Here is a 12,707-nt window from a genome sequence, read left to right as displayed (position 1 = left end):
GTTCCAGGAAAGCTAGAATTATATGCGTTACATAATCCTTATGTTCTGACAAGAAACTTTTCCCAGCCTTACTGGCTGTGGCAACTACTTGACCAGCCTCTAATACCAAGCAACTGAAGTTACCAAGAAGTCTTCAAAAACATGCCTCTCTATTGCTAACAGACTACCAACAACGGGATAAAAACTTAATCCTGTCTATTATGGGATCGAAAGAACTAAGAGTAAGAGGGTGCATCTAGATGAAGCCACATTGGTGATGATAAAGGGGGACTAGTCCGTTCCAGTTCATTCCCCTTAGAGAAGGGGTCTCTCACTTGATATAAGATATAATGGTTTTAATTAAATTATTTTACTTTATCTCTGGAAATTTGAAAAATGACAGCACAATTGAAAAAAATTGCAGTAAATGATTACTGCATTTATATAATATGCACATTAGTTAGTTGTAAGACTGCAGAAAAGACTGATAATTACACTGTATGTTATGTTCAGTATATAATATGCACGCCAAGAATGAAAATATCATAGATGCAGTTTGAAAATTAACTAGCCAGAGGAAAAGTTTAAAATAAAGCCTGACAAAATAAGTACATATGTAAATATGTACACTGGACCAATGAGTTATAATAATATATATTTTCACTCTAATCATTATCCATTTTGGTATAGTATATCATATCAAACGTTCAGAAAACTGAAGAGCATGCTACACATTGTATTAGTAGCCATATCATATTTTTTTGTGTATATATAATCTAAAACAAAAGTAAAATTCTAAAATATGGGGCCTCCTGGGATTGGTCAAGTAAAGTGTAGGGGGCACTCAAGATCCTTAGCCTCCTGGCTAGTCATATGAGAAAAGAGACATAATCATCTTATTCCGCCGCATTAGGGACGTATCTTTGTCTTACCTTAAGATATTGACTATCAGAATTGGTTTTTGGAATGCTAATTCTTTGTGACGTAATATCATTTTAAAGGGATAGTAAACACCATAAATGTTATTGTTTAAAAATATAGATAATCCCTTTATTTACCATCCCCCAGTTTTAGCTCTGTAATTACCTTGTATCTAAGCTTCTACTGACTGCCTCTTTATCTCAGATCTTTTGACAGACTTGAATTTCAGGCAATTAGTGCTAACTCTTAAATAACTCCACGTGCATGAGCACAGTGTTATCTATATGAAACACATGAGTTAACGCCCTCTAGTGGGGAAAAACTGTCAAATGCAGTGGTGGCCTTCAAGGGCTTAGAAATTAGCATATGAGCCTACCTATGTTTAGCTTTCAACTAAGAATAACAAGAGAACAAAGCAAATTTGATGACAAAAGTAAATTAGAAAGTTGCTTAAAATTATAGGCCCTATCTGAATCATGAAAGTTTAATTTGGACTTTACTATCCCTTTAAGAAGAATGTTTGAATATGCTCTATCTATAAAAATGTTCAGGACTTTGGAATGCGGAGATGTATATTTAATAAATGAGTATTTCATTTATTCAGAGGCAACCGTCTCCTCTTTCAGACTTAAGGGTTTCTTTTTGATTGTGGCTCTATTATCTGTGTGCTGGATAAGGTGGTCTTTCAGCCCCTTTTGGGACTGGTGGTTTATTTCTCTCTTTATTACTACCTCTGTGACTCGTTACCTTGTGATGTATTTTTAGGAGCAGGGAGATATTTCAGGTATATTCCTGGATATATAAGGTTATATATGTATGCATATATGTATGTATATCTATCTATCTAAAAACACATACACACATATATATATATATATATATATATATATATATATATTCCTTTATATATACACAGACATATATTACACACACATACATTATATAATAACCCAAAAACGTTGTATTTGTATTTCACAGTTGCAAAGCTTTGAAAGGATCTTGCAGGACCAAGCTGTCTTGGGGACAGCCTAGCGCAATGGTTTGTCAAGCCCTGCTTTAGACTCTTTGAATGTTCAGACAACAATAATGTTAGTAATAGCTAAAATAATAATATAAAAATAAAAAAAAGTGTTCCTCTTCATTAGTCTTGATGATCACTCAAACTAGTTTTTATACCTTGTAAAATAAATGATACTCACTTCCCCTGATCAGGGGTCCTTTGTAGCATACACGAGATTTTCAATAGTGTGTTGGAGTCCTTGAGCTGAGACAAAACATCCAAGAGGAGGACAATGGATCGGTTCATATGCGAGGCAAAACTGCCAGGGCGATCTATCTCATCCACAGGGATCCGCCAGATTCCCTGAGAGATTAAAAAAAATAAATCACAAAATCAAAAAGATAGGAAAAGCAGGAAGAATATGAACTTATTGAATGAGAAGTTCAAGATGGAAAAGAACGAACAAACAAAAAGGTACAGAGAGCTCACACTAACTACAGGACAGATCTATGTGATTAGTTCTGATAGTTACACCAGTCCATTACCTGCATAACAGTATGTTCCTGTTCTAACTAAACCTGTTGTAATGCTTGTGCTGTGTGTTCATTTAAAACAACAGAGTTATGGGAACTGTGTACGAAAATACACTTCATATCAGTATTAATATCAGTTTAAATATCTTTAAAGGGACAGTATATTAAAAATGAAACTTTCATGAATCAGATAGAGCATGCAATTTTTAACAACTTTCCAATGTAATTCTATTATCTAGTTTGCTTCATTCTATTGGAATCTTTTGTTGAAAAAACATACACAGGTAGACCCAGGAGCAGCAATGCACTACTGGGAGCTAGTTGTCAACTTAGGGTGGCACATATATACCTCTTGTCATTGGCTCACAAAATGTGTTCCCAATAGTACATTGCTGCTCATTCAACAAAGGATACCAAGAGACTGAATCAAATTTGATAACATAAGTACATTGGAAAGTTGTGTAAAAAACATAATTTATGTAAGAACTTACCTGATAAATTCATTTCTTTCATATTAGCAAGAGTCCATGAGCTAGTGACGTATGGGATATACATTCCTACCAGGAGGGGCAAAGTTTCCCAAACCTCAAAATGCCTATAAATACACCCCTCACCACACCCACAATTCAGTTTAACGAATAGCCAAGAAGTGGGGTGATAAAAAAGTGCGAAAGCATATAAAATAAGGAATTGGAATAATTGTGCTTTATACAAAATCATAACCACCACAAAAAAAGGGCGGGCCTCATGGACTCTTGCTAATATGAAAGAAATGAATTTATCAGGTAAGTTCTTACATAAATTATGTTTTCTTTCATGTAATTAGCAAGAGTCCATGAGCTAGTGACGTATGGGATAATGACTACCCAAGATGTGGATCTTTCCACACAAGAGTCACTAGAGAGGGAGGGATAAAATAAAGACAGCCAATTCCTGCTGAAAACAATCCACACCCAAAATAAAGTTTAACGAAAAACATAAGCAGAAGATTCAAACCGAAACCGCTGCCTGAAGTACTTTTCTACCAAAAACTGCTTCAGAAGAAGAAAATACATCAAAATGGTAGAATTTAGTAAAAGTATGCAAAGAGGACCAAGTTGCTGCTTTGCAGATCTGGTCAACCGAAGCTTCATTCCTAAACGCCCAGGAAGTAGAAACTGACCTAGTAGAATGAGCTGTAATTCTCTGAGGCGGAGTTTTACCCGACTCAACATAGGCAAGATGAATTAAAGATTTCAACCAAGATGCCAAAGAAATGGCAGAAGCTTTCTGGCCTTTTCTAGAACCGGAAAAGATAACAAATAGACTAGAAGTCTTACGAAAAGATTTCGTAGCTTCAACATAATATTTCAAAGCTCTAACAACATCCAAAGAATGCAACGATTTCTCCTTAGAATTCTTAGGATTAGGACATAATGAAGGAACCACAATTTCTCTACTAATGTTGTTGGAATTCACAACTTTAGGTAAAAATTCAAAAGAAGTTCGCAACACCGCCTTATCCTGATGAAAAATCAGAAAAGGAGACTCACAAAAAAGAGCAGATAATTCAGAAACTCTTCTGGCAGAAGAGATGGCCAAAAGGAACAAAACTTTCCAAGAAAGTAATTTAATGTCCAATGAATGCATAGGTTCAAACGGAGGAGCTTGAAGAGCTCCCAGAACCAAATTCAAACTCCAAGGAGGAGAAATTGACTTAATGACAGGTTTTATACGAACCAACGCTTGTACAAAACAATGAATATCAGGAAGAATAGCAATCTTTCTGTGAAAAAGAACAGAAAGAGCAGAGATTTGTCCTTTCAAAGAACTTGCGGACAAACCCTTATCTAAACCATCCTGAAGGAACTGTAAAATTCTCGGTATTCTAAAAGAATGCCAGGAAAAATGACGAGAAAGACACCAAGAAATATAAGTCTTCCAGACTCTATAATATATCTCTCGAGATACAGATTTACGAGCCTGTAACATAGTATTAATCACAGAGTCAGAGAAACCTCTTTGACCAAGAATCAAGCGTTCAATCTCCATACCTTTAAATTTAAGGATTTCAGATCCTGATGGAAAAAAGGGCCTTGTGACAGAAGGTCTGGTCTTAACGGAAGAGTCCACGGTTGGCAAGAGGCCATCCGGACAAGATCCGCATACCAAAACCTGTGAGGCCATGCCGGAGCTACCAGCAGAACAAACGAGCATTCCTTCAGAATCTTGGAGATTACTCTTGGAAGAAGAACTAGAGGCGGAAAGATATAGGCAGGATGATACTTCCAAGGAAGTGATAATGCATCCACTGCCTCCGCCTGAGGATCCCGGGATCTGGACAGATACCTGGAAAGTTTCTTGTTTAGATGGGACGCCATCAGATCTATTTCTGGAAGTTCCCACATTTGAACAATCTGAAGAAATACCTCTGGGTGAAGAGACCATTCGCCCGGATGCAACGTTTGGCGACTGAGATAATCCGCTTCCCAATTGTCTACACCTGGGATATGAACCGCAGAGATTAGACAGGAGCTGGATTCCGCCCAAACCAAAATTCGAGATACTTCTTTCATAGCCAGAGGACTGTGAGTCCCTCCTTGATGATTGATGTATGCCACAGTTGTGACATTGTCTGTCTGAAAACAAATGAACGATTCTCTCTTCAGAAGAGGCCAAAACTGAAGAGCTCTGAAAATTGCACGGAGTTCCAAAATATTGATCGGTAATCTCACCTCCTGAGATTCCCAAACTCCTTGTGCCGTCAGAGATCCCCACACAGCTCCCCAACCTGTGAGACTTGCATCTGTTGAAATTACAGTCCAGGTCGGAAGCACAAAAGAAGCCCCCTGAATTAAACGATGGTGATCTGTCCACCATGTTAGAGAGTGTCGAACAATCGGTTTTAAAGATATTAATTGAGATATCTTCGTGTAATCCTTGCACCATTGCTTCAGCATACAGAGCTGAAGAGGTCGCATGTGAAAACGAGCAAAGGGGATCGCGTCCGATGCAGCAGTCATAAGACCTAGAATTTCCATGCATAAGGCTACCGAAGGGAATGATTGTGACTGAAGGTTTCGACAAGCTGTAATCAACTTTAGACGTCTCTTGTCTGTTAAAGACAGAGTCATGGACACTGAATCCATCTGGAAACCCAGAAAGGTTACCCTTGTCTGAGGAATCAAAGAACTTTTTGGTAAATTGATCCTCCAACCATGATCTTGAAGAAACAACACAAGTCGATTCGTATGAGATTCTGCTAAATGTAAAGACTGAGCAAGTACCAAGATATCGTCCAAATAAGGAAATACCACAATACCCTGTTCTCTGATTACAGACAGCAGGGCACCGAGAACCTTTGTAAAAATTCTTGGAGCTGTAGCTAGGCCAAACGGCAGAGCCACAAATTGGTAATGCTTGTCCAGAAACGAGAATCTCAGGAACTGATAATGATCTGGATGAATCGGAATATGCAGATATGCATCCTGTAAATCTATCGTGGACATATAATTCCCTTGCTGAACAAAAGGTAAGATAGTCCTTACAGTTACCATCTTGAACGTTGGTATCCTTACATAACGATTCAATATTTTTAGATCCAGAACTGGTCTGAAAGAATTCTCCTTCTTTGGTACAATGAAGAGATTTGAATAAAACCCCATCCCCTGTTCCGGAACTGGAACTGGCATAATTACTCCAGTCAACTCTAGATCTGAAACACATTTCAGAAATGCTTGAGCTTTTACTGGATTTACTGGGACACGGGAAAGAAAAAATCTCTTTGCAGGAGGTCTCAACTTGAAACCAATTCTGTACCCTTCTGAAACAATGCTCTGAATCCAAAGATTGTGAACAGAATTGATCCAAATTTCCTTGAAAAAACGTAACCTGCCCCCTACCAGCTGAGCTGGAATGAGGGCCGCACCTTCATGTGGACTTAGAAGCAGGCTTTGCCTTTCTAGCTGGCTTGGATTTATTCCAGACTGGAGATGGTCTCCAAACTGAAACTGCTCCTGAGGATGAAGGATCAGGCTTTTGTTCTTTGTTAAAACGAAAGGAACGAAAACGATTATTAGCCCTGTTTTTACCTTTAGATTTTTTATCCTGTGGTAAAAAAGTTCCTTTCCCACCAGTAACAGTTGAAATAATGGAATCCAACTGAGAACCAAATAATTTGTTACCCTGGAAAGAAATGGAAAGTAAAGTTGATTTAGAAGCCATATCAGCATTCCAAGTTTTAAGCCATAAAGCTCTTCTAGCTAAAATAGCTAGAGACATAAACCTGACATCAACTCTGATAATATCAAAAATGGCATCACAGATAAAATTATTAGCATGCTGAAGAAGAATAATAATATCATGAGAATCACGATGTGTTACTTGTTGCGCTAAAGTTTCCAACCAAAAAGTTGAAGCTGCAGCAACATCAGCCAAAGATATAGCAGGTCTAAGAAGATTACCTGAACACAGATAAGCTTTTCTTAGAAAGGACTCAATTTTCCTATCTAGAGGATCCTTAAACGAAGTACCATCTGACGTAGGAATAGTAGTACGTTTAGCAAGGGTAGAAATAGCCCCATCAACTTTAGGGATCTTGTCCCAAAATTCTAATCTGTCAGACGGCACAGGATATAATTGCTTAAAACGTTTAGAAGGAGTAAATGAATTACCCAAATTATCCCATTCTTTGGAAATTACTGCAGAAATAGCATTAGGAACAGGAAAAACTTCTGGAATAACCACAGGAGCTTTAAATACCTTATCTAAACGTTTAGAATTAGTATCAAGAGGACCAGAATCCTCTATTTCTAAAGCAATTAGTACTTCTTTAAGTAAAGAACGAATAAATTCCATTTTAAATAAATATGAAGATTTATCAGCATCAACCTCTGAGACAGAATCCTCTGAACCAGAGGAATCATCAGAATCAGAATGATGATGTTCAGTTAAAAATTCATCTGTAGGGAGAGAAGTTTTAAAAGATTTTTTATGTTTACTAGAAGGAGAAATAACAGACATAGCCTTCTTTATGGATTCAGAAACAAAATCTCTTATATTATCAGGAACATTCTGCACCTTAGATGTTGAAGGAACTGCAACAGGCAATGGTACTTTACTAAAGGAAATATTATCTGCTTTAACAAGTTTGTCATGACAATCAATACAAACAACAGCTGGAGGAATAGCTACCAAAAGTTTACAGCAGATACACTTAGCTTTGGTAGATTCAGCACTTGACAGCGATTTTCCTGTAGTATCTTCTGACTCAGATGCAACGTGAGACATCTTGCAATATGTAAGAGAAAAAACAACATATATAAAGCAAAATTGATCAAATTCCTTAAATTACAGTTTCAGGAATGGGAAAAAATGCCAAAGAACAAGCTTCTAGCAACCAGAAGCAATAAAAAATGAGACTTAAATAATGTGGAGACAAAAGTGACGCCCATATTTTTTCGCGCCAAATAAGACGCCCACATTATTTGGCGCCTAAATGCTTTTTGGCGCCAAAAATGACGCCACATCCGGAACGCCGACATTTTTGGCGCAAAATAACGTCAAAAAATGACGCAACTTCCGGCGACACGTATGACGCCGGAAACGGAAATAGAATTTTTGCGCCAAAAAAGTCCGCGCCAAGAATGACGCAATAAAATGAAGCATTTTCAGCCCCCGCGAACCTAACAGCCCACAGGGAAAAAGTCAAATTTTAAGGTAAGAAAAATGTTAAATTAAAATGCATTATCCCAAATATGAAACTGACTGTCTGAAAATAAGGAAAGTTGAACATTCTGAGTCAAGGCAAATAAATGTTTGAATACATATATTTAGAACTTTATAAACAAAGTGCCCAACCATAGCTAGGAGTGTCACAGAAAATAAGACTTACTTACCCCAGGACACTCATCTACATATAGCAGATAGCCAAACCAGTACTGAAACGAGAATCAGCAGAGGTAATGGTATATATAAGAGTATATCGTCGATCTGAAAAGGGAGGTAAGAGATGAATCTCTACGACCGATAACAGAGAACCTATGAAATAGACCCCTTAGAAGGAGATCACTGCATTCAAATAGGCAATACTCTCCTCACATCCCTCTGACATTCACTGCACGCTGAGAGGAAAACCGGGCTCCAACTTGCTGCGGAGCGCATATCAACGTAGAATCTAGCACAAACTTACTTCACCACCTCCATCGGAGGCAAAGTTTGTAAAACTGAATTGTGGGTGTGGTGAGGGGTGTATTTATAGGCATTTTGAGGTTTGGGAAACTTTGCCCCTCCTGGTAGGAATGTATATCCCATACGTCACTAGCTCATGGACTCTTGCTAATTACATGAAAGAAAGTATATTTTCTGTCTGAATCATGAAAGAAAATGTTGGGGTTTCATGTCCCTGTAACATACTATATCATGCAAAAAGATTGTAACAAGATAAGTTAATGCTTTCACTTATGCACAATCGGTTTTTAGTTTAATATCCCTTTAATAAAAGTAGAATGAAGCACTGATACATCTACACTCTACATTGTGCTCACCTGTGCTTAGCAGCTAAGAAATCCCATTGCTCAGTGTCCTGTGGGACACTGGCGTCTGTAAAGGTGAGCACAGTTAAATGAGGATGATACAAAGCGTTTAATATAGCTCTTTTTTTATTTCATACAGGTGTATCAGCTGTAGCAAACAAATATCAGGATGACTAATCAGCAAGAAAAGCTAAATATTTTTTTGGTTCATAAAGTGAACTAAATAAACATGTCCAAAAAAAAAAGCAACAATATAAATTAGTCCTATATATATATATATAGTCAATCTTACCAAAAGAAGAAATCATACAAGCTGAAAAAATGAAAGATCTGCATTGTTTAACCCACTTTATGTAGTCCCTGCATACCCCCACTGTTTGTGTGTGTATCCCCTCAGATTACACGATATGGCTGATTCTCCTGCTCGTTTGCGGGTTAGCTTGATTGTGCCTAATTAGTAAGCCACCCAAACATCTTGATCGAACAGGCGTGGGAGGAAGGGGTGTGGGAGGAGGGAGGGGGAGACTTCAGGGATAACAGCCTAGCATTCACTCCTAATTTTGAAACTATATTTATTCAGTACCAGATGCCTAAACAACACTGTGATAAACAAATATATCTCCAAGCAAGAACCCCAAACAATCAAAAACATCTTTATCTTGAGAATTCGATGTTTTAATTGATAACTTCATCTTCACCTGTAATCACTGTACATACATTAAGTTTGAATCAGCTCAAGATTTTGCTTACTATAAGCAAACAAATTACTAATATCTGCAATACGACTGCATAACTCAGCTTTTGCTTTTAACCTATAATATATCCAAATATCATACTACACCGTTTCATATAAAATAAGCTTAACTGTATGTAGTAACCAATACTATATAATATACAAAGTCACATTTAGTACAAAGGAGGAAGCCTAACCTATTGGAGCAAGACACATTAAGCTATATATATATATATATATATATATATATATATATATATATGCTGGATTATCTCGTTTAACCACAAGCACATACCGTGACGGGGCTTCAAAAGCTGGAAAGGGCACATTCCTCTTGCGCTGGCCTGACTAGAGTCTGCTGCAGAGGGGGAAATTTAAATGCATTGCTACTGGGTGAGGTTTGATATGCACACTACTGCTTTTTGTAAATGTCACCAGTTATAATTTGTTTTAAACAGGCATTTTAAAAGTTAACCCAAAGCCATGCAAGCGCTTATCCATAGATTAGTCTCCTATACCTCAGGTTTGTTGTTAGAATGAAGTATAAACAGACAGCACACATTCCTGGTCAAGCAGCTAACACTAGAACATTACTGACCACCACACTTAGCTGTGCCCAGATACCCCAGCCGTTCTACTATTCCATATTTCTAAGCCTGAGTATCTTCTAAATGCTAAGCAGCAACATGCCACTCCCATCCAGGAGGTTGCTGTGATACCTGCAGAATACTGTATCCAGAAGGTATATGACAACAAGCTGCTATTAGATGAGCAGAGGGAGGGGTACAGACACATGTTTTGGAACTAGGTATGGCTTTTGCCTTCTTTCAGACTTGAAAGGCATGAGATCTAGACATAAGGGAGCTAAGAGAGTCCAACGCTGCTGAATAATTCATTTTTTCCTGTGTGTGCACCCGCAGAGAAAACCAAACAGCAAACATAGGAACACAGCCAGCCCTGGCTGTGGGAGGGAGGCGGAGAGAGAGAGGAGAACCAAAGGGAAGAGTTATAGTAAGAGAAATAAAAGCAGCACAGAGCAGGACTGAAGCTCTCAGTTCAGAGTGTACACAAATAGACTGTCCAAAAAATGTGTAGGGTAATACCTGTAGGTATGTATATACACCAATGCTAACAGAACATGTGTAGGGTAATACCTGTAGGTATGTATATACACCGATGCTAACAGAACATGTGTAGGGTAATACCTGTGGGTATGTATATACACCAATGCTAACAGAACATGTGTAGGGTAATACCTGTAGGTATGTATATACACCAATGCTAACAGAACATGTGTAGGGTAATACCTGTAGGTATGTATATACACTGATGCTAACAGAACATGTGTAGGGTAATACCTGTAGGTATGTATATACACCAATGCTAACAGAACATGTGTAGGGTAATACCTGTAGGTATGTATATACACTGATGCTAACAGAACATGTGTAGGGTAATACCTGTAGGTATGTATATACACCAATGCTAACAGAACATGTGTAGGGTAATACCTGTAGGTATGTATATACACCGATGCTAACAGAACATGTGTAGGGTAATACCTGTAGGTATGTATATACACCAATGCTAACAGAACATGTGTAGGGTAATACCTGTAGGTATGTATATACACTGATGCTAACAGAACATGTGTAGGGTAATACCTGTAGGTATGTATATACACCAATGCTAACAGAACATGTGTAGGGTAATACCTGTAGGTATGTATATACACTGATGCTAACAGAACATGTGTAGGGTAATACCTGTAGGTATGTATATACACCAATGCTAACAGAACATGTGTAGGGTAATACCTGTAGGTATGTATATACACCAATGCTAACAGAACATGTGTAGGGTAATACCTGTAGGTATGTATATACACCGATGCTAACAGAACATGTGTAGGGTAATACCTGTGGGTATGTATATACACCGATGCCAACAGAACATGTGTAGGGTAATACCTGTAGGTATGTATATACACCAATGCTAACAGAACATGTGTAGGGTAATACCTGTAGGTATGTATATACACTGATGCTAACAGAACATGTGTAGGGCAATACCTGTAGGTATGTATATACACTGATGCCAACAGAACATGTGTAGGGCAATACCTGTAGGTATGTATATACACTGATGCTAACAGAACATGTGTAGGGCAATACCTGTAGGTATGTATATACACTGATGCCAACAGAACATGTGTAGGGTAATACCTGTAGGTATGTATATACACTGATGCTAACAGAACATGTGTAGGGTAATACCTGTAGGTATGTATATACAGGTGTCCCTCGTTTTACAACGGTTCAATTTACACCGTTTCAGAATAACAACCTTTTTTTCCAGTCATGTGACTGCTATTGAAAAGCATTGAGAAGCAGTGCATTTATTAAAATAGCCAGTAGGGGGAGCTGTCCACTTGTGTTGCAGCAAAGCCAAGCAAGCTGAAATTAATCAGTTTAACCAGACCTGAGCTATCGAGCAGATTTCAAAGGAACAAGATCTTCCTGTCTATAAATCAGTTCAGATTGGAATGCATAGAAATAACTGTTTGCAGGAAAATGTAAGTGAAGTCTGTGTTGTGTGATTATATTATTAGGTTTATAATGCTGTTTAGCAAATGTTTTTGTTCATTTAACTTTGTTTAATTATATATTCTGTGTTTTATTAGGTTTATAATGCTGTTTAGCATTTAAAGTCTTCATTTCAAAGCTTTAAAAATAATGTATTAGGTGTTACTTATGACAATTTTGAGAGGGGCCTGGAACCTATCTTCCTCGCTTCCCATTGACTTACATTATAAACTGGGTTTCAATTTACAACGGTTTCGATTTAAAACCATTCCTTCTGGAACCTAACCCCGGCGTAAACTGAGGGCTACCTGTACACTGATGCTAACAGAACATGTGTAGGGTAATACCTGTAGGTATGTATATACACTGATGCTAACAGAACATGTGTAGGGTAATACCTGTGGGTATATATACAATGTGATGCTAACAGAACATGTGTAGGGT

General features: G+C 37.8%; 1 protein-coding gene across 1 annotated transcript in view; it reads right to left on the bottom strand.

Moving 5' to 3' along the window:
- The window catches only part of CABIN1 (calcineurin binding protein 1), a 1,089,846-nt gene that overhangs the window by 296,846 nt on the left and 780,293 nt on the right, over window positions 1-12,707 (bottom strand). Inside the window, exon 30 of the mRNA XM_053701973.1 lies at window positions 2,100-2,263. Coding sequence (XP_053557948.1) covers window positions 2,100-2,263 — 164 coding nt within the window. The remainder of the gene's footprint in view (window positions 1-2,099; window positions 2,264-12,707) is intronic.

The sequence above is a fragment of the Bombina bombina genome, chromosome 2 (genome assembly GCF_027579735.1).
Source record: "Bombina bombina isolate aBomBom1 chromosome 2, aBomBom1.pri, whole genome shotgun sequence".
In the NCBI taxonomy this organism is placed as follows: Eukaryota; Metazoa; Chordata; class Amphibia; order Anura; family Bombinatoridae; genus Bombina; species Bombina bombina.
The sequence above is the reverse complement of the archived record's forward strand: the minus strand, read 5'-3'. Positions and strand labels throughout refer to the sequence as shown.